Source organism: Podarcis liolepis, assembly GCF_965112155.1.
Source record: "Podarcis liolepis genome assembly, chromosome: 6".
Lineage (NCBI taxonomy): Eukaryota > Metazoa > Chordata > Lepidosauria > Squamata > Lacertidae > Podarcis > Podarcis liolepis.
The window spans coordinates 18,388,425-18,414,661 of NC_139559.1; the positions used below are offsets into that span (position 1 = coordinate 18,388,425).

The following is a 26,237-nucleotide window of genomic DNA, read 5'->3' on the forward strand; positions in this document are numbered from 1 at the left end:
TTCTGATGAGGAAAAAAATGAAGAGGAAAAATGAAAGGAGTGTGGCCTTTCCTTTCTTCTTAAATGCGATAGCATGGGTATGTGTGTGTGAGAGAAACAGCCATTGCCACCTTTTTGCACTTACTTGGATCTTGACTTTATAATTCTGCACTTGTTCCAGGGACCCTGACGCAGAATGAGATGGTTTTCAAACGCCTTCATCTCGGAACAGTTGCTTATGGACTAGATTCCATGGATGAAGTTCAGAGCCATATATTTAGTATATATACACAGGTGAGCTCCGCACAATGTCAGAATAAAAATGGCAACCCATATTCTTCATGTAGTTAATCCAGATTTTCCCTTTTCATTGAGAATTCAGTAAGTTGTTGTTGTTGTTGAATAGTTGAATAGTTGTGGTCTCGCGTTCGCACAATAACTGAAACCATGAAAATTAGATGTGCAGGTCCCTTTCCACTTCTGTTCATGCTTTCATGGTACTGAGTAAGGCAGTATTCAGGCAGCTCAATGTATCAACCTGTATTCAAAACCCAACTTTAACTAATACAGCTTTATTTAAGAACGAGGAAAGCAGCCCCTAACCACATTAAAGAGAGCTTCCAAGCAAGTATAAGTTTAAATATAATTAAAAGGTTAGATTCTTTGGTAATTGGAAGCATTTGCTGGCCATGATTCATTTAAACTGTAGTTCTGATTCATTGCTCTAATTATTGTTACCATGCTATGCCCTTTGACCTGGAAGTGAAACTTCTGTCCTCTTGACACAAGAGGTTAACAGAGCAGGAAACTGGATGGCTATATGTTCCCCCTGTGGCCAGCATAATTTAGTAATTGTAAAATTACCTGGAAGGTCCGATGCAGACTCTAAAAATAGTATTAAAAATCAAAACGATCAGCTTTCGACCTACCTCTATGCTGACCCATCTGTTTTTTCTTTTTCGGTTGGCTGTGTGTTAACGAACATAAAACCCTGTTCATTTCAAATTATCCGTCTCTCGCTGAGGAAAGGGATTTCACTGAAAAGACCTTTATGGGGCTAAGTTTTAGAGGCCAAACTGGTGGCGGGATCTGTAAGAAACCTATTTTTCCTGACCAACTAGGAAAACTTAGGTACAGTTGTCTCAGGTCAGGAATCTCTTTTATTGCTGCAAACTGGAGTGGGCAGAATTGGGATCCAATGGTCGATCTTTAGGTGATTGCAGATTGGTAGGAATTTCTGACTCCCATTTTTTAATTATTTAATAATAATAAGAGGGTCTTCTGCCCCGCAAAAACTAGACTCAGAGTTTCTGACGTAGTTTGCCTTTGAATTGTTGCCTTTCTATTACCTCTCTCTCCAAGTTGGAAACTGAGTCTTTAATTTCAATAGGTCTTCTCTGAGTAGAATGTAACTGAATACCCCCTTTCAATGACACAAGGGCAAATTGTATTTATTCCATAGAATTTTATACACTGCTTGATTTAAAAAAACAACAGAAAACCCTCAAAGCAGTTTACAAAAGAAAAACAACAACATGAAAATAATGAAAAATTCACAGCCATACTTTTAAAACATACAAAAGATAAAACACTAAAATATTAAAATTACCTCTTTGTATGGCAAAGGTGATGCCTGGTTTTTCCCTAAATTAGGCTGCTGAAGGAAAGTTTATGAGAAGATCTGGAGTGGATTTTTATGCAATGAGGACTGTGGGCTCAGTTCTGATACTGGGAAGAAGCTTCTGGGCTAAGCACATACTCTTCCCTAATTCTAGCCTCTCCTGCCCCACATACCTCCAAGCAACTATTTGCACCTGACTCCAGTAGGTGGGCTTCAGGAGTCTAGTAAGTCACTTGTGTAGCAAGCAGCTAATACCAGAAATAAACAATAATAATCCATAACATTAGCAAGAAAACGGAGATCCCACAAGTCTGCTTCCTTTCCAGATTTATGTAAAAGTTTCACAATAGGTTTCATTGGCATGGAAGCATTTAAAAATATTCACTTGATACTGATTTTGAGAGTCCATTGTGGTTTGGAGGAGAGGGCATTGGTTTTGGATATAGATCTGAATTCAAATCCTGGTTTGGAATCCCCACTGAGCTATAGAGGGTTTGCTCAACTTGGTCACTTTCAGCCTTAGTTCCCTGTCTTTCAGTGACTCATGAGCAGGCCTGACCCACAGATGAGGCAAGGTGAAGCACACAAGGTCTTGTGAGGGCTTCTAGACTGCAGAGAATGCGGAATATGTGGCCTGCCACATGTTGTTGAACTTCAGCTTCCATCATTCTGGAGCAATGGCCTTAACCACATGCCATTGATGTCAGTTGTCAGCGTCTTGCCAGTCCCTGACACCAGGTCCTGGCTTGCAGTGGCCGTGGTGACCTATTTTTGCATTCTTCAGCATATTTTTTTGCAACCAAATCTGTATTTGTTCATCAAGGATCTCAGCCTGTATTCCTAGGCTTCCCACCCTTCCCCTATGCAAATGACGAGTATTAATGAAAGCCAGGTCTTTTTTTCCTAGCTAATATAATTGTGCTTTATCCTCTTTTCTTAGCAGTCTCAGGAGCCACCTGCTTTAAAAGGCCCCACCCTGGCTACCAAGGTACGAAAAACCCTGAGCAGCAGAGTCCACGAGGCAGTGAAAGCGATCGCCCTCTGCCACAATGTGACTCCCGTCTATGAATCGAATGGTGTGACGGATCAGGCTGAAGCCGAGCGGCACTATGAAGATTCTTGCAGGGTGTACCAAGCCGCTAGTCCTGATGAGGTAAATCGTGCCTTGGAAACGATGGTTTGACTTCCTGTAAACTGTGTTCGTTCAAATGTAGCTATTGATATTATTGCTAGTCGGGATCTGTGCATAGCTGTTAAATTTCAGACAGCATCAGTGCTGGAAGATTTGATGGTATTTAGAAGAATAATAAGGTAAAGGTAAAGGGACCCCTGACTGTTAGGTCCAGTCGTGGCCGACTCTGGAGTTGCGGCGCTCATCTCGCTTTATTGGCCGAGGGAGCCAGCGTACAGCTTCCGGGTCATGTGGCCAGCATGACTAAGCCGCTTCTGGCAAACCAGAGCAGCACACGGAAACACCGTTTACCTTCCCGCCGGAGCGGTACCTATTTATCTACTTGCACTTTGACATGCTTTTAAACTGCTAGGTTGGCAGGAGCTGGGACCCAGCAATGGGAGCTCACCCCATCGCGGGGATTCAAACTGCCGACCTTCTGATTGGCAAGTCCTAGGCTCTGTGGTTTAACCCACAGCACCACCTGCGTCTTCTTTAGAAGAATACCATTTATCTAACCCTATCAAGAGAGGAGCTTCTAGTCTATACCATCAGTCCTGCCCAGACTGCCTTGCCATTGTTTAGAAAATGCACAAATGACAATTACAAAATAAGTAAAATGTACAAGAATCTCATTTCCTTTTAAAAGCAAATTCCTAATGGGTGATTTTTATTTCTTACACTTTGCCCTTCCTCTCATGAGATCTCAAGGACCCTAAAATGGAACATTAAAAGCAAAAGTAGAACTGTGGAATGAAGTAAACAATACAGTGGTACCTTGGTTCCAGTAGTAGATAGGTAGCCGTGTTGGTCTGCCATAGTCAAAATAAAAAAATTCCTTCCAGTAGCACCTTGAAGACCAACTAAGTTAGTTCTTGGTATGAGCTTTCGTGTGCATGCACACTTCTTCAGATACACTTCAGTGGTACCTTGGGTTACTTACGCTTCAGGTTACAGACTCTGCTAACCCAGAAATATTACCTCGGGTTAAGAACTTTGCTTCAGGATGAGAACAGAAATTGTGCTCCGGTGGCGCGGCGGCAGCAGGAAGCCCCATTAACTAAAGTGGTGCTTCAGGTTAAGAACAGTTTCAGGTTAAGAACGGACCTCCGGAACGAATTAAGTACTTAACCCGAGGTACCACTGTACAGTAATAATCCACATTAGATTATGGTATACAAATGTTGTCACTCCTGCCCTGCTCCAAAGCCCTGCCACAATAAATAGATCTTAAGCAGGTCAGGACAAATAAATAAGACATTATTGAGCATTGTGTGGGGGACAAATCTGATACCTCTAAAGGGAAGGACGATAAGAATCAGTTTTGAGGGGGGATGCAGTTGGCACAGCAAGTGTTAAGCAATATGAAATACACATATCATTTACACTGTCTCAGCTCTGCAACAGATGGTTGCTTAGTAAGACCAGGATGCTTCCAGGAACCTTCAAATACAAGATGCTATGAACCAGCAATTCCCTAAGGATGACTCCACGAAAAGCCTCTTTAATAGGCGTCCAAACTCCGCCTTTGAAATCCTATAGCAATAAAAGATTGTTAAGGCAGGAAGGTCAGTTTACCCTCTGAATCGGAACAAAACCTTGGAGGTGTTTTCCTCCCCCCCCCCAAACTTTTGAACAGCAAGGGTAATTTCTACCAGTTGGCACAGAATTCATTTCCTGAAACACAAAGCAGGATTTCCTAGATTTGTTTCCTGTATGCATTCCTGGGCAGAGACTCCTGAAAGCATCTTTATTGAGAGATCAGTTACAGCCTCTGGGGCTCTGTGCTCCTGTCAGGTTGAGGCCATACAGTAACAGAGAGGGGAAATGTAATAGGTAGAATCAGATCAGAGATAACTCGCCCGGGAGGAATCCTGGCAATCTGGCCTTTAACCCTGAGGACACTTCGATGTGCTCGAGGATGTGAAAGAATGTGCAGATCAGATGTGTTGCCAGCAGCGGCAGTTCCTGGGACCAGGCAGCCCAGTTGAAGCGTGGGGCAGCGACTAATGACAAACAGGGGTCCATTTCTCTCTCTTTGATTCTGAAGTGGTTTTAATAGCCTTTGATTTTTCGGCTTGACACAATTCAGTGAACGGAAAGAGTTAACGCTCAGTCAGATGAGCTGGGGAGTTGCGGAAGGCTGAAAATCTGTAGAGAGCAGTAATTCATAAAGTGTAGCAACGATCCGCTTTTGCCCAGCAAAGTCCTACTTAGAGTTGACCCATTGAACCCAATGAATTAATGTATGTTTATTATGAATGGCCAAGCAGCCAACATACAGTGGTACCTCAGGTTACATGCGCTTCAGGTTACAGACTCCGCTGACCCAGAAATAGTATGTCGGGTTAAGAATTTTGCTTCAGGATGAGAACAGAAATCGCGCGGTGGTAGTGGGAGGTCCCATTGGCTAAAGTGGTGCTTCAGGTTAAGAACGGACCTCCGGAACGAATTAAGTACGTAACCAGAGGCACCACTGTACTAAGAAATCAATGTTATGGAGTTTGCAGGGCCCATCAATTTGAATGGGTCTACTCTGAGTAGGACTAGGATTGAATGAAACCCAATATTGTTTCGTGCTCATTGTTTCCCTGGGTGGAAATTCTGGGATGGTTTTATAGGATCATGGTCGCTGTCCTTGTCCGTCCGTCCCCCACTTTATCCCTCCATAGATTGTTTACAAATATGCAGGTTGAGTGGGTAGGCCAGCAAGTCCCTATAAACTGGAAGAGTTAGCTCTACAGAAACAGGACCACTTCTGAAACTGCCTCAGCTCCAAATTCCCAGAAGTTTCTCTTTTCTAGGCTAAGTGCCACTCTTTTTCCCAGCTCAAAGTCCAAAATCTTCCTTTTAGGAAGATAGGCCGGTGGGTGTAACATTCCTAGCTAAGAGTAGTAAATATTGCATAAGACAGTAGAATGTTTGGAGCATTTAGTATTTGTAAAGCAACCTGGTGAGGTTTTTATTCCTATATTTCTGTTTGAGGGCAAAGGCTCAGATGTTGGCTTTCAAGCGCTGCTCGTACCTCATTCTCAAAACCGCTATGTGTCTTCTAGTTGCCTCTTGTGGAAGGAAATGAATTTGAATTGCTTTGCTTTTGTGAAGTCTGCAGCAGATATTCCTCTTGGGTGTGAAAGCAAATTTGTGGTGGAGTGTGTTTGTTGCACAAAAGTTGCGCGTTAATATGAATTGTACAACCTGGATTTGCTGCTGTGCGATTGAATCGCAACCCAAAATAGCGACAATATGGAAGCGCCTAGACTGTGGGTCCTTATGTAGCAAAAATGGCACCAGCCACCCACTGGAGAAAGGGGGGTGGGAACCGGCCTCTCCAGCTGTTGATGGACTACAAATCACATCATCCTTGATCATTGCCCATGCTGGCTGGGGCTGATGGGAGTTGTAGTCCAGCAACAATTGGAGGGCCACAGGTTTCCCACACCTACAGAAGGAGGAAGTATCAGCAGGCTTAGGAAAACCCCAAGGTTTGCAGAAGTGCACATAAAATATAATAAAATAAAATAAGGCTGATTTGCAATTGTGCCACCTTATGAGGACCAAGTATGCTCAGTGGGAATGGAAAATAGGAAACATATTGTGGGAGGGCAGATGGAATGGAGTTTCCAGGAAGACTCCAGGGCTGGCTGGCTGAACCCTGACCAGGAACACTTCCTGCTGCAACATTTTGGTTGCAGTTCCCGCTTGGAGTTTAAAACTGGAATGTGAAATTTGAAGAAAGAGGAACAGAGGTCAGAGAAAAGCATCTGATTAGTGTTACTTATTAAGCTTTAATGATCAGATGTCTGGGATAACTGTCTTATCTGGGGGGTTATGAAGACAATGAGCAATAGAACAACCTGCAACAAAGCTCTTTAATGCTACATGCTTGCATTGTAGAAGGTTTGGGGAAAGATAGGCAGAACAAAGACAAGGACTTGTTATCGCCAAACAATTTCTAGAGCTTGTTAGGGCACGCAATAAATTATCCATATTAGAAACATGAAATTGTAGAGTTGGAAGGGACCCAAGGGTCATCTAGTCCAACCCCCAATGTGGGGCTCGTACCAATGACCCTGATACTAAAAGTCTCATGCTCTACCAACTGAGCGATCCCAAATAGCGTAACGCTGTATTTTAAAACTGGGGTTTGGGATCATTAATCTATTTATTCCTGAGTACCCCAGTAATCAAAACTGGTGAGATTTTATTATTCTGGGCAAATAATTACAGTGGTACCTTAGGTTACATACGCTTCAGGTTACAGACGCTTCAGGTTACAGACTCCGCTAACCCAGAAATAGTGCTTCAGGTTAAGAAGTTTGCTTCAGGATGAGAACAGAAATCGCGCAGCGACTGCAGTGGGAGGCCCCATTAGCTAAAGTGGTGCTTCAGGTTAAGAACAGTTTCAGATTAAGAACGGACCTCCAGAACGAATTAAGTTCTTAACCAGAGGTACCACTGTACTGTCTATTTAAAGCAGTATCATACTACTTCAAACAGCCGTGGCTTCCTGCCAAAGACCCCTGGGAACTGTAGTTTGTTAATGGTGCTGAAGTTTGTTAGCAGACCCCTATTCCCCAAAAGAGTTAGAGTTCCCAGAAAGGATATTCCATTTACGCAATCCTGTCCAAGAATGCCTTTCAGCTGTTGAATAAGGGGAAGAGAGGCTTGTGCCCTCTGGAGAGGTCTCTTAGTTGTGTCTCCAAGATTGTGGCACATCTTCTCTCATGGGATGTACACCTGGCCTGATCACTGTCTTCCTTTTGGCAAGCTTATTGGGTTGTTGTTGTTATTTTGATTATATATATATATATATATATATGCAGGTTTTGGTGTCCTCGGGTGTCTTCCCGTGTAAAAGTTGGGGTGTCTAGGCGACGTTTCGACGAGGTCTCACTCGTCATCTTCAGGCTGGTGCTTTCGGCTTCTTGTTACAAGAAGCCGAAAGCACCAGCCTGAAGATGACGAGTGAGACCTCGTCGAAACGTCGCCTAGACACCCCAACTTTTACACGGGAAGACACCCGAGGACACCAAAACCTGCATTCCTGTACCCGTGAAAATCTACGAAAACATATATATATATATATATATATATACACACACACACACACACACACACACACACACACACAGTGGTACCTCGGGTTAAGTACTTAATTCGTTCCGGAGGTCCGTACTTAACCTGAAACTGTTCTTAACCTGAAGCACCACTTTAGCTAATGGGGCCTCCCACTGCAGTCTCTGCGCGATTTCTGTTCTCATCCTGAAGCAAAGTTCTTAACCTGAAGCACTATTTCTGGGTTAGCAGAGTCTGTAACCTGAAGCGTATGTAACCTGAAGCGTATGTAACCCGAGATACCACTGTATATATATAGAGAGAGAGAGTTGTTTTGATGTTTATCTTTTCTGTGAACTGCCCTGAAACCCCCGGGTATAGGGCGCTATATAAATTCTATAATAATAATACTTTTAAGCTGGGAAGGGCTGAAGTTCAGTGAAGTATCGGTTTTTCAGAATCCTGAAACCCTGTAGAGCCTCTGCCAGTCAATGTAGGCAATACTGGGTTGGGTGATCTAGTGATCCAACTCAGTACAGTGGTACCTCGGGCTAATTCGTTCTGGAGGTCCATTCTTAACCCGAAACCGTTCTTAACCTGAGGCGCGCTTTCGCTAATGGGGCCTCCTGCTGCTACTGCACCGCCGGCACGCAATTTCCGTTCTCATCCTGGGGCAAAGTTCGCAACCCGAGGTACTACTTCCGGGTTAGCGGAGTTTGTAACCCTGAAGCGTTTGTGACCTGAGGCGTTTGTAACCCGAGGTACCACTGTATATGATCCTAACAGCAGCTCATTGCTAATATGCTCTTAAAGTTCTTCAGTGGCTTCTTAATGGCAGCTGCATAATTACTGTATGATCTTCCTTGAGTGCCCTCAGCGTAAAAAGGTAGGATCCAGATTGTTGTAATATATGAATGAATTTAAAGGTAGGATCCATAATTTTTTTCGATTTGAAAATGACATTCCGCCCCGTCCATTTAAGGGACGAAGGAATATTCTGACCTCGGAACTACATGCGCTGGTAGTTTTGATTTCCCAGCTATGCTTAGAAATCCCAGCACTAGCAAAATTGAGATTTTTAACCTCATTTGTGCCAGTGAAGAAATGCAAACACTGCTGTGGTCCATGCATTTTTACCTGAATGTTTAGCAGCAGCAGCAACATCAACAGATGACTCCAGTGGGGGTAATGTACGGTTATCAATTGAGTAACTTCCTCGTCCCATTGCTCTCCTGTTCCATATGCATCACCCTCTAAGCTTAGCCGTCTACCTGACCTTTGACCTTTCTTGTGTTTAGGTGGCCCTGGTGCAGTGGACAGAAAGCATAGGCTTAACACTGGTGGGCAGAGATCAGTCTTCTGTGCAGCTGAGGACTCCTGGCGGCCACATCTTAAACTACACCATCCTCCAGATTTTCCCGTTCACGTACGAAAGCAAACGGATGGGGATCATTGTCCGGGTAAGTTGTACAAAACGGTAGCAAAAACCGCCAAAAGCAAATTAAATCCATAGGTTATCACAGAAGAGTCAAGATTTTATCAGCTCTCCCTCGGCTGAGATTTGATATTTTTTAAAAAGCTGCTTGATTCACAACCACAGATCTGCAAGACCACATTAGTACTGGGTTTTGCTTTCAAGCACTGGGTTTGGAAATAAGGTCAAGCGCTCTACATTACAACCACAGCAGAAGGTCAAGTGCTTGTCAGCCAAGAGGGTGGAGTTAAATGCCGTGGTTTCTGTGGATTCCGATCTTTGCTTGTCACCAACAAATAACAATAAATGCTATGAGTTGTGGCGCATGCTTGTTTCCTATAGACATCAAGTTGACAATTTGCTTTTGCATTTGGGGAAAAGGGGCACCTACATTTGCAAAGGCAGGTAACTTTGAACTTGAGGGATGAAACACTCAGATAGTTCACTGTATATGTAATACCTTTTTTTATCTTACAAATTTCGAATAAGTTGCTCCAAGTAGTAACTACTGTTACTGTGTGGCATAATGGTTAAAAATGTTGGTTTGGGACCGGATTTTCCCCCTCTCCCAGCCATGAGACCTGCTGGGTGATGCTGGGCCAGCCACTCTTTCTTAGACCAGCCAACTTCACAGGGCCATCGATAGAATAACATGATGGGTGGGGAGAGTTGTGAGTTTTTCCACGCCTGACGACAACCCTGCAAGGTGTGTGTAATTGCATTTGAACGGGTGGGGATGCAACTGAGAAATAATGATTTGCTTGAGGCAACTTAGTGAGGTCAAGGCAGAGGTAAGGTTTAATCCAGGAATTCACCATTGGCCATGGCATTAGCTCTGCAAAGAACTATTTCCTGGGCCCTGGAAATGGGCAGAGATCACATGGTGGGCCATCAGTGTTAAAGCTAAGCAGGTGTGGACCTGTTTGGATGGGAGACCAGCATGAGCCACTTTAAGCGTGGTTTTAAAATAATATATATTATACATATATGTATCTTTAACTTTGTGCCTGTCAGTTTGCATAGAGGGGTAGCTATGGAAGGCCAACACATTTACTATGGCACGACCATTCATGGATTATGAGTGAGTGCCTGGAGGCGGTTGGAGGTTGGATGGCGGCTAACAGATTGAGGTTGAATCCTGACAAGACAGAAGTACTGTTTTTGGGGGACAGGAGGCGGGCAGGTATGGAGGATTCCCTGGTCCTGAATGGGGTAACTGTTCCCCTGAAGGACCAGGTGCGCAGCCTGGGAGTCATTTTGGACTCACAGCTGTCCATGAAGGCACAGGTCAAATCTGTGTCCAGGGCAGCTGTTTACCAGCTCCATCTGGTACGCAGGCTGAGACCCTATCTGCCTGCGGACTGCCTCACCAGAGTGGTGCATGCTCTGGTTATCTCCCGCTTGGATTACTGCAATGCGCTCTACGTGGGGCTACCTTTGAAGGTGACCCGGAAACTACAACTAATCCAGAACGCGGCAGCTAGACTGGTGACTGGGAGCGGCCGCCGAGACCACATAACACCGGTCTTGAAAGACCTACATTGGCTCCTAGTACGTTTCCAGGCACAATTCAAAGTGTTGGTGCAGACCTTTAAAGCCCTAAATGGCCTTGGTCCAGTATATCTGAAGGAGCGTCTCCACCCCCATCGTTCTACCTGGACACTGAGGTCCAGCACCGAGGGCCTTCTGGCGGTTCCCTCACTGCGAGAAGCCAAGTTACAGGGAACCAGGCAGAGGGCCTTCTCGGAAGTGGCGCCTTCCCTGTGGAAACCCCCCCCCCACCAGATGTCAAAGAGAACAACAACTACCAGGCTTTTAGAAGACATCTGAAGACAGCCCTGTTTTGGGAAGCTTTTAATGTTTGATGTATTATAGTATTTTAATATTCTTTTGGAAGCCGCCCAGAGTGGCTGTGGAAGCCCAGCCGGATGGGCGGGGTATAAATAATAAATTATTATTATTATTATTATTATTATTATTATTATTATTATTATTACATTCCACTTCAGCAAGTCCACAAAGCTTATGCGAAATAAATCTGTTCTTTAAGTCACCATGAGATTTTGTTGCTGCTGTTGCTCATCTTCATTGGAAGCCTTTTGTTGGAGTTTGCTAGAATATCAGGACCTATATCAGCAAGCCACTTGGGCACACAGTGCTTTTAAATTCAACCAACTATCAGCTTTTACAGCCTTGCTTTCATTTTGCACTGTTCTGAAAAACCCACAGGCAGCTGCTAGGTGTGAATAGATGTCCAGGAACTGGAAGCTTCCATCTGATGGGGGAGGAAATAGCTGCCAGGCACTAGGACGGGGTTGTCAGCAGTTGGCCTCGACTTCCTCCATTCTCTTTTATATAGCTGAAATCATAGCAGCATGGGCATAGTCAAGGCGGGGCTGGGAGGGGCCGCTTCCCCCCATCAAGTAAAACAATAGAAATACTTAACTAACTGACCAATCGCGTCAGTTCTGCCCCCCCCCAACAAAAATCCTGGCTAAGCCCATTCATAGCAGGTTTGTGAAACAGTTCTGGAATACAGTGGTACCTCAGGTTAAGTACTTAATTTGTTCCGGAGGTCCGTTCTTAACCTGAAACTGTTCTTAACCTGAAGCACCACTTAAGCTAATGGGGCCTCCTGCTGCTGCCGCGCCGCCAGAGCACGATTTCTGTTCTCATCCTGAAGCAAAGTTCTTAACCTGAAGCACTATTTCTGGGTTAGCGGAGTCTGTAACCTGAAGCGTATGCAACCTGAAGCATATGTAACCTGAGGTACCACTGTATTTGACTGCATGTGCATCAGTTTGTGCACTGAAGGTTCAGCAAAGAAGATGTGGTACTATTAGCAGTGGACTTGATTACCTGTTGGCCATTGACTGCGTGGATAGGATTGCTGACTCCACTGCGATTCTCTGCCTTTCATTTAGCGGAATCTCAGCTAGCTCAGCTTCTTCCATAGCAGTAGGGGGGGGAGAGAGAGTTATCTGCCTGCTGAAACATTCCTTGCTTAATGAAGGCACAGGATACATAGAAGAACTGAGAGGTCCACAAGGTGCTGCTGTCTTGCCAAGGGACGTTGATGCATCTTGCTTCTTGTTTCCTGAGCTTATAAGGGCTGTTTCCAGCATTCTCCATCTGCTGACACAAGGGCTCTTGCACTAGCAGACAGGTGGATTTCAATGTTGTGCAACAGAGGAGTCCAACACAACAGGTGTGTCAGCAGAAACCCTTTACACAACAGATTGCATAATCTGTCATGCAGCAGTGTTACCAGCAGGCTGCTTATGCATTCTCACGCGCAGCAATGTTCCCCTTGCGCAAAACATCAGTGGAGCAAGCATACCACTCAGTGACTTTGACGTAGCGCTACCTCAGATGAAACTCTCAGTTGCTTCTACCACTTCTATGCATGTGGTAGAACTTTGACACGTCTCTTTGGCCGGAGATATGCAGACTTACGCTTTTCTGAAACTTCATGTTTAGTGGTTGCGGGTGAAGAAAAGGATACAGTAGTTCTATTTTCTACAACATGGAGATTTATCGAGGAATGCTTCTCCAGTCATATGCACAATCATTCTTTAGTGGCTGTTCAAAGATGCTTGCTGTTTACTTCTAGCCTTTGGAGCGGAGTGAAAAAATTCAAATACCCTTTTCAAATTCTCAAGCTGCCTCTGAAGGTTTGCTTGCTAATAATTGGCAGAGGAAGGAATAGCAATTTATGGGTGGGATGAGATGCCTTCAGACTGGTGTTTTATTGTGGGCATATTTTGCAGCAAGTTCTTGACTCAATAATAGTGTGTCAGCGGTGGATTTATTCTGCTTTAGTTTGTTCTGCAATGCTTCCCCAAAGTTACCACATTATTGCTGTCTGCACATCCATCTGTCATGAATTCATTTGCTGAGATTCCTGCATTTCAGGGGGATTGGACTAGATTGGGTTCCTTTCGACTCTACAATTCTATGATTCTATGAAACTGGAAGACATGAAACCAGAACCGCTCTGAGGGTTTTGCTTCTGCTTTTGTATTTTATTTTTAATAATCAAGCAGTATACAGTGGCACCTCGGGTTACAGATGCTTCAGGTTACATATGCTTCAGGTTACAGACTCCACTAACCCAGAAATAGTACCTCGGGTTAAGAACTTTGCTTCAGGATGAGAAGTGTTGGGGGCTGTAGAAGTAATGAGGAATTGCCCCCAAAATCAGTTTCTCAGCCCTTTCCTTCAGCAACAAGCTTCAGTCAGGTCTGGGTTCCATGCATAAATGGAAGGAGCCTCTCCGTTCACTGTGGAACAAGTCTGAATCAAACCCTGTTCACTCTCTTTGGTTTTTTAGTGTCTGTTGCTTAAAATATGGTGGCAAGAGCATTCGCTGCTCTAAAGATGTCTGTTCCAAAAGGCCCCCTTAAAGCAAACCACTCAGCCATCTCTCGTGGCTGCCATCTCTCGTTGGTGACAGAAGCAGTTGTTTATCCGACCACAAAAGTTTCCTCTCTCTCTCTCTGCTTCTCTCTCTCTCTCTCTCTCAGCAACTGGAATGGAGCATGTTTTCTTAGCAGCTCAGAGAGCACTATTGTCATATGTCAAATGGGAGTTTGGGGGAAGGTGGTGCGGGGAGAGAAGGCCTTTGAACCTTAGCCAAAATCAGACCATGGTGGAAAAAGATGTGGTAGAGAAACAATACAACTGGCAAATCTTTCTGCAGATTTATACTTGTAATCGTGCCATAACATGGGAACGTGCTCACCTCCTACTGAACTTGGTGAGAGGAAATGACTAATGCAAGGAGATAGTTGATACAGTATTTATATTGGACAAAAGATCTAAACTATCTTAAAGCTAGTTCTACACCACAGGAAGTGGAGTCTCTGCTCAGTTTCCTACCGAAAAGTTGTTAAAACGCTTCTTAACAGTTTAAATCATTTTATACGCAAACATCTATCTTAACTAATGCCAGGGATCTTCTTTTTATTTTAGAGTGGGTTTTTTTCCCCCTGGCCTCTCTCAGAGTTGGAAGTTTACATCGTCCTGTGTTTACATTGACAGTTGACCCTTTTGCAGAAATAGGTTGAAAGCCACAGCTGAACAACAATATGGCACCCAGCAGTTCTTCAAAAGCTTTGGCCATGATCCCAACACAGTTTTGAGCAGCTGCAAGGCCATTGGCTTCAGTGGGCAACTTAAGCATGCTTATGTTGGTTTTGGGTTGCAACCATGGGACATCGTGGCCCTGAAGAAGCTTGCAGGCTGAGCTCAGATTACAAAAGATTTGGCCAGAGAGCTACACTTCAAGCTGCTAAAAGAGACATCGTTGTTCAAAACTGATCTCTGCCATGCAGCGCAAGATAGGAAGTTGCCTTGGCTCTGTTAAGGATTGGGCATAGAGAGTTCCACCCATCAGTATTGATTGAAAAGGGAGGCCTAACAAATTTCGAACTGCTTGGGGCTTCTGGGAGTTGTGGGCTCACGTCAGAGAGTGCTCTTTCATTCAAAACAAATTCCTCATCCATAGAAAGATAGCATGTCAGGGAGAAGTCTAGGCCTTCCCTTTGATGTGCTAGTTTTGCATAAGTAGGGGATTAATTGTATTGTATGGAGGAGCACTGAGTCATCTGAGCATCCTCCTGCAATCTCAATTGGTACAGCAGAAAAAAAAACTATTCCATTTAATGATGCTTGTTAGTACTAACCCCTAGAAACTGTGGGTGGACTGGGCTGCATGCCATCCTAAGCCAAACCGTGCCTTAGCGCAAATGCATGGGCTCTGGGAGAAGAGATTGTGTTTGCTTTGCTCCTCTTCAGTTGTTCTGATACTGTGCTGTTGCAAGCCATGGTTTGACTTACATGTCATCTGAACTTAGGTCCCTGGTTTACCTCTCCCCCCCAAACCCCATGACCTGCAAATCATAGGACATAGCTTGTGGTTGGTGTGGAGAGCTAAACCACCACAATCCCAGGTTCAGACAACCATGGATTAGCAGTAGCACTGGAACAGATAATCTATGAACCATTTCTCTCTCTTTCTCTCTCTCTCTCCCAGGATGAATCTACAGGGGAAATAACCTTCTACATGAAAGGGGCTGATGTGGTGATGGCAGGAATTGTTCAGTACAATGACTGGCTAGAGGAAGAGGTATGGAAATGCACTTGTGGGAAGCCACACTTGGTGCAATGACTGTCAAGTGGTACAGGGAAAACGGGGTGCATCATTGCCTTGGGAGTAATAACTGAGACTGTGGCTTAGCTATTATAGCTGCTTCTCAAAACAATGAGTTGTGTTGAGAAGCGATAGTAGCAACAATGAGAAGCTATGGTAGCAATATCGCAGCCTTCGGAACTTGATGCCCTCCAGACATTTTGGACCACACCACCCATGGGGAAGGCTGCAAAACATGACACAGTTCAGTGAAAGAACAGAATTATGAAATCCAAACTGCCCTCTCCTCCTATCTTGGGCATGGGGAACCCTTACTAAGGGCCCTAATTTTAGTCCCCCACCCAGCCATGCCCACCTGGCCCACATCTCAAGCCAAGAGGGGAGTAGGTAAAACTGTGACTGCAAAGGAGCAGCCAAGAGCCTTGGAGGGCATTCCCAATTCTTCCTTGGAAGATGAATGACCTCGTGTCAAAGTAATGGACAGGTGAAAGTGACCCACAGACCCACAAAGTGGATCTGTCCCACAAACTAAATAAGGATCTCTGATTTGCAATCCCTAGCTTCAGATGTGACCTGACCAAGTTTGCAATTTCTCCTCCGCAGTGTGGCAATATGGCGAGGGAAGGGTTGAGGGTCCTTGTGGTAGCAAAGAAATCCCTGACTGAGGAACAATATCAAGACTTTGAGGTAAGCCAGTTTTGTTTACCTCTGGTATTGTGTCATCTTGCTTGCCTATTGGTTTTAGGTCCCAATTCAAGGGGCCAGTTCTTACTTTTAAAATTATGGATGTTCTGGAATCCTGTTGACTTACGGACCATCTTATCCTTCATATTCCCCCCTGTTTACTCCCAAACTTGTTGGATGGCCATGAGAGACAAGACCTTCCTGGTTGTGGCACCATTGTTGTGGAAAAGCTCAGGCAGGCCCTGCTGGCAAAACCATCGCTGTTAAGATTTTGCTGTTCAGAAATGAAGCCTTTCCAGTTGGTTGTGGGTATCTGATGATTATGTTTTGATTATTTGCCATTTCTGTTGGATAGTATTTTAAATCCTTTATTTGGTATTCCAGGGTTGTTATTTTTAATGTCCAGACCGTTTTCCACCTTGCGTTTTATGGGAAAAGAAAGGGGGGGCTCAAAAATTTCACAACAATAATTCAATGAATAAATAATAACCTGCAGGAAAAAATGACGGCGTAACATAGGGGCAAATACACATACTGCGTTTTAAGAACTGCCCCAGAAGTATCCTCACTCGCTTTATTTTCCCCAAACATAATTGTTTCTCTGCAGGAGTCAGGCTCCGAAGGGACAAACAGATCTGCTAGTTTGAACCAGGAGCCAGCAGTAGGCAGCTCTGATGAATTCCCCCTACCCACCCACTGCAATATAATAAAGAAACTCCTGCAAAATTCTGCAGTGAATGAGCTGGTGACCACATGAACATTTCATCCACATGGCACATTTAAAAAATCATATGCAGGGTGCCTACGTCAAGTTTTGTCTGCTTCTGTGCCTTCCTTTCTTATCAGTTGTGAAACTGGAAGGAAGCTAGCTTCACACCCGCAACTTGATAATTTGCTGTGAGCTGTTTTTTACATTATGTCAGCTATAATCATTGGCCTTTTAAGAGAGGAACATTGTCACTTGCACAGCAGTTTTCAAAAGACTTTCTCCCCCCGCCCCCGGTGTGTTTTCATACTTGATGCATCTCAATGAAGCTAGTCTGGCAGTCTTTGGATGTTCATCTACAGCAGTGGGTGTTCCCAAACTTTTTTGGGCTGCTTCCCCCTTGGTACCATAAACTCAACCCCAGAGCCCCCTACCTTACAAAAAGCATTGTTCTTATAAAATAACCATTTCCATTCCCCACTATGGAAGATAATATAGGACAACAGTACAAAACTGTAATGATCAATTGCACATTCATTCAAAATCCAGTGAAAACAGTCTAGTTTAATGCAACAAATATTGATGAAATTTACCCAGCCATACCAGCTTTTTAATGTCTGATAGTCATTTACACCTCCCCTTCTGCTGCCCCCCCCCCAGGTAATCCCACCACCTTCCAGGGGATGGTACCATCCACCTTGGGAATGACTGAGCTGCAGCTTTGTCAAGCATGATGTGTGAAGCTGTGAATGCGGCTGGCTGTTCTCCTTCTCCTTACTATCTTGACTTATTAGCTTGTTTTCTTCATGGACATTTAAGCCAGAGTTCCTTGATTCAGACACAAGAAGTTGCAACAGCAACTGGAGGGTCACAGGTTCCTCATCCCTGATGCAGAAGCTGGAAGGAAGGATGAGAAAAGGGAGCGAGAGAGAGAAAGAGTGAGATCTACCTTCAACATACAGACATACAAAGCTGCCTTATACCAAGTCAGACTATTGATACATCAAGCTCAGCATTGAGCTCTACTTTTGACAATAGGCATGCGGTTGGGAAGGGACGCGGGTGGCGCTGTGGGTTAAACCACAGAGCCTAGGACTTGCCAATCAGAAGGTCGGTGGTTCGAATCCCCGTGACAGGGTGAGCTCCTGTTGCTCGGGCCCTGCTCCTGCCCACCTAGCAGTTCAAAAGCACATCAAAGTGCAAGTAGATAAATAGGTACCGCTCTGGTGGAAAGGTAAACGGCGTTTCTGTGCGCTGCTCTGGTTCGCCAGAAGTGGCTTAGTAATGCTGGCCACATGACCCGGAAGCTGTACACCGGCTCCCTCGGCCAATAAAGCGAGATGAGCGCCGCAACCCCAGAGTCAGTCACGACTGGACCTAATGGTCAGGGGTCCCTTTACCTTTACCTTTTATGTGGTTGGGAATGCAGGGTTTCAGGCAAGCAGCAAGCCTAACTTGGAGAGGCAAATTTCTAGCCCCTCCAAACAATGGCTTATTTAGCTATAAATATCCTTGAAGGCACTCCTCCGACAACAAGGGTGTGTACAAGGCCAGCAGCGTTTTGCAAATTCGGCTGCCAATGTTCACATGAGAAAGGGATGCAGCAGCCCACACCACATCCTGTGATCTTTCACTTTTTTCATCCCACTTTCTCATTATTATTATTATTTTTCTCGGTACAATTTTAGTAGTACTTGGTGAAAGAGGTGCAAGTTCTTGTTTGCAGAGAAGTTTTTAGCTGCCCCGTTCCTTTATTACCAGGGTAGTCCAGGGGTGTATGGGGTGCTGGGGAAGGGGTAGGCCTTCTGGTGGGGGACATGTCTTGCTCCTTCTGGCATAGTTTGCCCCTCCTTGGACCCTGCCTTGCACTTAACTCTCACCTGTGGCTCCTGGAAGCTGTCAGCATGCGATAGTAGTGGCAGCACCCTGGGAACATCTTTGACTGGCCCGCTAAACCAGTTGAGGATAGCCGATGGGTCTTAAGCCTTGGTGAGTTAGAGACTTACCCTGCATGCAAAGACAGGCTCTGGTGGATTGAGCGGACGAGACCAATAGTGGGTGCAATGGTCAAGAAAGCAGTTTCATCACGTGCTGTGGCAGGAAGTGAGAGGCAGATGAGACTCATCAGTCTGGGAAGGTAGTCCATCTAGAGGAGGAAAGCTCTGATCCTAAACCTCTGCTGCCTTGTGGGATATCTTCGGGAGAAGAAATGGTCAAAGAGTAAAGTAAAGGTAAAGGGACCCCTGACCATTAGGTCCAGTCGTGACCGACTCTGGGGTTGCGGTGCTCATCTCGCTTTATTGGCCAAGGGAGCCAGCGTACAGCTTCCGGGTCATGTGGCCAGCATGACTAAGTAGCTTCTGACGAACCAGAGCAGTGCACGGAAACGCTGTTTACCTTCCCGCCGGAGCGGTACCTATTTATCTACTTGCATTTTGACGTGCTTTCGAACCGCTAGGTTGGCAGGAGCAGGGACCGAGCAACGGGAGCTCACCCTGTCGTGGGGATTCGAACCACCGACCTTCTGATCGGCAAGTCCTAGGCTCTGTGGTTTAGACCACAGTGCCACCTGCGTCCCTAGGTCAAGGAGTAGGTCTTACACAAATCTGGAGTCGAGCCCCTAAGGCAGGTGGATGGCATCTTGTACGTCTCTTTCCAGCAACTCCTGCAGCCAAACCAATTCCAAACATATTGTTCTACTTTCCTTTGGACCACATCAGGGAGGCTGAGAGGGGGCACTGGAATACTGCTATGTCATAAGAAATGCATCAACACGGTTTACAGCAATAAAAACATAAAACCATGCAATTAAAAGCCATAAAAGAGTTAGAAGCAGACATCAATTAACTGTTGTGCAAGGATGTGCCCTTAATTGCCTGCATCAGCCTGGCAGAAAAGAAAAGTTTTCATCAGGCATTTAGAAGTTGGCATAGAAGGTGCCCTCTCTTCTTTCTCTTGGCTCTCCCTTTTCCCCACCCCCTTGATGTCTCTGTCTTCCTGCATTGCCTTCCATGCTCCCATCGCTGATGGTATTATACAATTTATTCCAGGGCACTGGAGGACAAAGATGAAATAAAAATGAAATATGACCAAGAGGTACTGGTCTGGCAGTGCTCTTAGTCTGTAGCAAAAGCAGCCATCTGGCAGCCTGGGGGCCACATCAACTCGTGGATGGCAGCCAGTTGGCTCACCACCCACCCATCTTCTTTGAGTAGATAAAGAATCTCACGACACGGGCCTAGCCAGTCTCTACGCATCTGGCTTTGGGAGGGAGGGGAAATTGCTAAAAGCACATCGGCTACCCCACCCAATGTATTTCCTGCAGTGTTCCTCCTGCATGTTGACATAGGCCAAGTGAGTAACGGGATGGAGGGAAACAATTTCCCACCCTGTTCTTTCAGGGGTTGTCCAGTCTGTCCAATGCAGGGGTCGGGAACCTCAGGCCTGGGAGCTGAATGTGGCCCTCAGGGCCTCTCTGTTTGGCTCTTGAGACTATTCCCAGGCCACCACCCTCAGTGGCCCTATCTTGCACTTTGAGTGCTTTTTGCTTGACTGGAATGTATCCTTGAGCTCTGATAATACACCTTCTTTGTCTTAATGGGTGGCACCGTGGGTTAAACCACAGAGCCTAGGCCTTGCAGATCAGAAGGTCGGCGGTTCGAATCCCCGCGACGGGGTGAGCTCCTGTTGCTCAGTCCCTGCTCCTGCCAACCTAGCAGTTCAAAAGCACATCAAAGTGCAAGTAGATAAATAGGTACCGCTCCGGTGGGAAGGTAAACAGCGTTTCCGTGCGCTGCTCTGGTTCGCCAGAAGCGGCTAAGTCATGCTGGCCACATGACCCAGAAGCTGTACGCCGGCTCCCTCGGCTAATAAAGCGAGATGAGTGCCGCAACCCCAGAGTTGGCCACAACTGGACCTAATGGTCAGGGGTCCCTTTACCTTTAAGGAGCATATGAGTATACAGTGGTACCTCTGGTTACGAACTTAATTCATTCTGGAGGTCCATTCTTAACCTGAAACCATTCTTAATCTGAGGTACCACTTTAACTAATGGGGTCTCCCACTGCTGCCTGCCACCACCCAATTTCTGTTCTCATCCTGAGGTAAAGTTCTTAACCCGAGGTACTACTTCCCGATTAGCGGAGTCTGCAACCTGAAGTGTTTGTAACCCGAGGTGTTTGTAGAGCGAGGTACCACTGTATATAGAAACGAGCTTACTGTACAAAAGTATCATTTTCATTTGTTGCTCTGCCCACTTTTGCCTCTGCCCCCTATGTGGCCCCTGAAAGGTTCCCCAGAATGGAATGTGGCCCTTGGACCAGGGCAGCCTAAGACATTTTTGCACCTGAGGTAAACCGCAGAATGGCACCCCTCCCTCCCCACCAGGGAATAAGGGGTGAGTGAAGATCTACGTCAGGAACAAGGGGGCAATAAAGATCTACATCGGGATCTGCCGCCCCTGCGGATCCTGCTGCCCGAGGCAGTCGCCTCAGCTTGCCTCATGAGTGGGCCGGCCCTGCCTCGGACTGAAAAAAGTTCCCTGCCTGAATCGAATGAATGGCCTCGGGTCTTCTGGGAAGTTTTGAGCTACATCGAGGGCTGAGTGGTCTCTGGTTTTCAACCTCGTGATATATCTCCATCTAAACGTAGATCAGTTTATCACCCAGACCTAGACACTAGAAGGCAAAATACATTTAAAAATAATAAATGTAAGTGCAAAGTGATTGATCTCGTACCGACTGGCTATGTCTCTCTCGGGTCCTTGCCAGGCACGCTATGTCCAAGCAAAGCTCAGCGTCCATGACCGTTCCCTGAAGGTAGCAACCGTGATCGAGAGCCTGGAGATGGAGATGGAGCTGCTCTGTCTGACTGGAGTGGAGGATCAGCTGCAGGCGGATGTCAGGCCTACTCTGGAAACACTGAGAAATGCTGGCATGAAGGTATGGCTAAACCGCAAATGGAAAGCGTAGCATCGTTGGTTCACCTCCCCTCCCTAATCTGACAGTGCAGTGGCAAGAGAAAGTGAGAGATACTGTCGCATCATTTGTGGGGAAAAGGGGGCATTTCCCCAGCAATCGGAACACTGAACTTTGTGGCTGAAAACGCTGGCAGCATTTTATGATATCCAGGGATGTATGATATGTAAAATGAACCATGGGAAGTCCTTGATATCTTAAGGGTGTGAAAAAATGAGTATTGTAAATTGTAAAACAGAAAATTTAATTACACACACACACACACACACACACACACACACACACACACAAAACTTTGGGAGCTGTGAAAAATGAGGCATCCTGACAACCAAATGTTTGGATCAAATAACAACTGTTTTTATCAGACACATACAAAAATAGCTTCCTGTAAATGCTTGAAGAGTTGTCATTGTCAGCCTCTCACTTTGATACCCAGGAGAGTGTTTGGTTCTTAAGTTTGGAAATTTTCCAAGTATATGAGTTCAGAAGCAAAAAAAAGTAGGAAGAGAGTTCATTGGTTGGTTGGTTGATTTTAAGATGCATTGCCTGCTGTTCAGTTAAATTATCTGAGTGGCTTACAACAAAATTAAAGTATAGGCAACCCCCCCCCCCCAAATTTATGCAGGGATTGCATTCTGGTCATGTCGGCAGAATGCACATAAGCCTGTTACACCCTGTTATGCCCTTGTCCTGACCCCGTCATGCCCTCTTTTGGGTCCAAAAACAGCCCGCACATGCCTGGTAGAGCATTTTTTTGAATTCACACAAAACGGAAAGCGCCTTTACATAAAAATTATCTGAAGCAGCACATCTGTAAAAGCAGAATTAAAAGTTCCAAGGTTGGATAAAACAGAAGAAATGATAAAGGTCTGGCAGCAGAAAGATTTCAAAGTATTGGATAGGTAAACCTCCCTAGAGAGAGTTATCCAAAGCTAGGGTGCCACCAATGAAAAGGCCCTTTTATAGAACCCACCTGTCAATGGTGGAGAACCCAGAGAAGGGCCACAACGTATGATCTTGGAGACCCATGTGGTTTGGGGGCTGTTTTGTTGCACACAGGAAAGCAAGGCAAAGATTGTGTGATCAAGTTTGCTTTAGTGATCAAAGCAAACTTGACTACTTTGCCCTGCTTTTGGTGCACTTATGAAATCTGGGCAACACTGAATCCTTACCTAGCACAATTCTTCTCTTGAGGCTCCTGGTGGTGTATGAAATATTTTTTTTAAAAGAAGTCTGAAACAGTGAATTGTATTGAAATGGCCACCAGAGGGAGCAGAATTGGAAAAACAAAAACAAATCATGAGCTGATAAGTTATACTGTACTTACTTTACCATTTACCACTAGGTTTTGATGAGCATGACTGGATGGGAAGTGAAGGGGTTAATAAAGCATTATCTGCCATAGTTTTTAGCCTGTTTTTAACTGGAGATGGATTGTGTACGCTGTGCCTACATACATTAAATTAACTTTTTGATAGTTACCTTTGAGATTTGGGGAGAAAAGGATAGGCTAAAAATGTTCAGTCTCAGTTCTGAGCTATGCCCAGGGCTTCCATCTTACCATATCTGTATCTGGAATGCCTGTTGTTCTGCCCACACAGAGCCTGTGACACTGACTAAACTGCTATCTCTGTCTGCCCAATGTAGGCTAGACATCTGTTATCAAATTGAATCCCCATCTGTTGTTTACCCCTCGCAGAGCTATAATTCTCAGTACCCTCAACAAACTATAGTTCCTGAGATTCTTTGGAGGGGGAGCCACGTGTTTTCAATGTATAGTGTGGGTGATGAATACAGTCTCTTTCATTTTAGTAGGAATTATACGTATTTTAACTAAAGGCCTATGCGTGTATTCTATTCCATTAAGTTACTTTAAACTTCTCCGCATGATGGCTGTCTCCTCAAGGACTACAAGCAACTCACTACACAGATGGGGCCATTTTTCACCCTGCCACCACAAACTTTCCTTGCTGTGTCTCCTATACACAAGGAGGCTGCTGTATGAAGTCAGTAGCCACAGGGAACAATTTAAAATGGCCTTTGTAGAATGCCTGGATCACAGGTGCCAACACCTTTTACATTTCTAAAAACATCATTGGGTTGACTCCTGATTTATTTGTTTCTAAAATTGCGCAGATCCCAGTATGATATAGAAATCCCTCTCCCTTAAAGAAGCTTGCTAACTACATTGATGGAGCTTTTTCACATGCAAATGCATTGAAAAATGTGTACACACACCCTCAGCTCCACATTGTGAAGTGGCACAGCTCCCAAGTTCTGCAGCCTCACACTGTGTAATGTGTAGCTCAGCTATTGTATCCAATTAAAATAAAAATCCATTTTTAAACGAGACTGTTGCTCAAACTGATTCATTTAATGTAAAAACAAAGTAGCTCAAACACACACACACACACACACACACCAATTTTCCTGGATTCCAGTACAAATATAAAAATAGGGTATCTGATAAACCTCCTACAAACTAAGCACTTTGTCGAATGCCTTTTTGTATCATTGTTGATTCCAGGATATTAAATGGTGCTTTCTTATTGTAGGTATGGATGCTCACAGGGGACAAACTAGAAACAGCCACGTGTACAGCTAAGAATGCACATCTGGTAACCAGGACCCAGGACATTCATATATTTAGACTGGTGAGTAATATGAATAAAACTAGCTTACTTAGCACTTGTCCATGGAGCTACATTATGAATCAAGGGGAATAATTTACACCCGCCCCAATGTGCAGTTAGAATAAAATATGAGTATATTATGCAGACCTAATCTTCCTCTGACTATCGTTGCATTTACACAACACCTAGACCCATCTGATGAATACATCGAAGTTGGACATTAATAGTGGAAAAAGAGCGTTCCGAAAAAAGTCTCCCTCGTTTCCTCCTTTGTTTATCCCTCTCGGGATAAAATGATTTCTTTCCTGCAGGCACGGTTGACATAGTGAATTTGGATCCCTTCTGTAACAACTTAAGAGGCAAAATACAGAGCAATAGGTTTGCTAATTAGTGACCAATGTAAATATGGTTGAGAATTCCTGTCTTCATTAATCTTACTCAGCTCCAGCTCTTTGAGGAAATGCTCTGTGAACATGCTTTTCTGAGGACGCTCAGAAAAATGACAGGTTATGAGATTCAAAAGGAGAAGCCAATACTGGTCCTGTGTTCTGATATTTTAGGGCTCCTCCAATTTATTTGATTCGCTTCCACAAAGTGTACACAAAGGGTAGATTATATCTGGTCATTATTGAGCGTTTGTTCTGATTTGCTTTGGGGTTGGAGTGTTACACAACAATGAGCATTCATCCTGACATGCTTATTGTTAAGTTGTGGGTGAACATATCAGACGACACAGCGATTCTTCAAACAGCTCTTGTTTATTCAGAGGCCAGAACTGAACTGAACTGAAGGGTTCAGTCAGCCTGCTTATATAGAGCTCCGGTACAACGTAACTGTAACAATTTTCTAAAACTATCCAATCACTGAACATCACTTTCGATCCCTTATTTGCATAACTATCTACAGTATCCTCCTGCTGGCCCAGGGTGAGAACTTCAGTACATAACACTTATGAGGTGCTTTTCCATCTACCTGTTAATCATTCATTCATTCATTCCTGTTAATTAATTCAGTAATTCATTTCAATGCATTTCCCCATTGCTTTCCTAGTGACACAAAGTCCATTTCCTTTTTTTAAAATGTAGATTTGCTGTACTAGGGCAGGTGTGAGGAACCTCTGACCCTCCAGATGTTTCTGAACTACAACTCCCATCAGTCCTAGTAAGCATGGCCAATGAGAGTTGTCATTCAGCAACGTCCGGAGGGCCAAAAGGTTCACCATACCAAGCTTGGAATCACTCCTACAAAATACTGACATTCTGGAGGAGGCCTGACTAGTAGAGATAGTCTTTTTTCAAAGAGGGCCAGATTTGATGAAGTGAACGTGTGTGAGGGCCAACCAAAGTTGTTGTTGACCTTTTTTTAGGATTGAAGTTGGTGAGCTTTTTTAAAATGATTTTACCCCAGAGGAGTTGTGCTTTTTTTACAATTTTACCTCAAAGTTCTTGAGCTTTTGGGGGGATTTTACCCCAAGAAAAAAACTACCACAGATGCTGCATTAAACCAACAGCCAACTGGCGGGCCGGATTAGGCCCCCGAAACGGACCATGGGCATGCCTAAGATAGATGCATTTGTCAGTTTCAGCTCTCTCTCAAGTCTCTCACATTGAATTTATTATTTATTATTTATACCCCGCCCATCTGGCTGGGCTTCCCCAGCCACTCTGGGCAGCTTCCAAAAAAAAATAAATTAAAATACTGTAGTACATCAAACATTAAAAGCTTCCCTAAACAGGGCTGCCTTCAGATGTCTTCTAAAAGTCTGGTAGTTGTTGTTCTCT

General features: G+C 44.7%; 1 protein-coding gene across 4 annotated transcripts in view; it reads left to right on the forward strand.

Moving 5' to 3' along the window:
• The window catches only part of ATP9A (ATPase phospholipid transporting 9A (putative)), a 93,449-nt gene that overhangs the window by 47,340 nt on the left and 19,872 nt on the right, over positions 1 to 26,237 (forward strand). For 2 of the 4 annotated variants that reach the window (XM_083507959.1, XM_083507961.1), the window contains exons 13-19: positions 161 to 273; positions 2,544 to 2,753; positions 9,128 to 9,289; positions 15,341 to 15,433; positions 16,061 to 16,144; positions 21,617 to 21,787; positions 24,379 to 24,477. In XM_083507959.1, the coding sequence (XP_083364085.1) occupies positions 161 to 273; positions 2,544 to 2,753; positions 9,128 to 9,289; positions 15,341 to 15,433; positions 16,061 to 16,144; positions 21,617 to 21,787; positions 24,379 to 24,477 (932 nt within the window). Of the gene's footprint in view, positions 1 to 160; positions 274 to 2,540; positions 2,754 to 9,127; positions 9,290 to 15,340; positions 15,434 to 16,060; positions 16,145 to 21,616; positions 21,788 to 24,378; positions 24,478 to 26,237 lie in introns of all 4 variants that reach the window. The other 2 variants (XM_083507958.1, XM_083507960.1) reach the window with 1 other exon arrangement.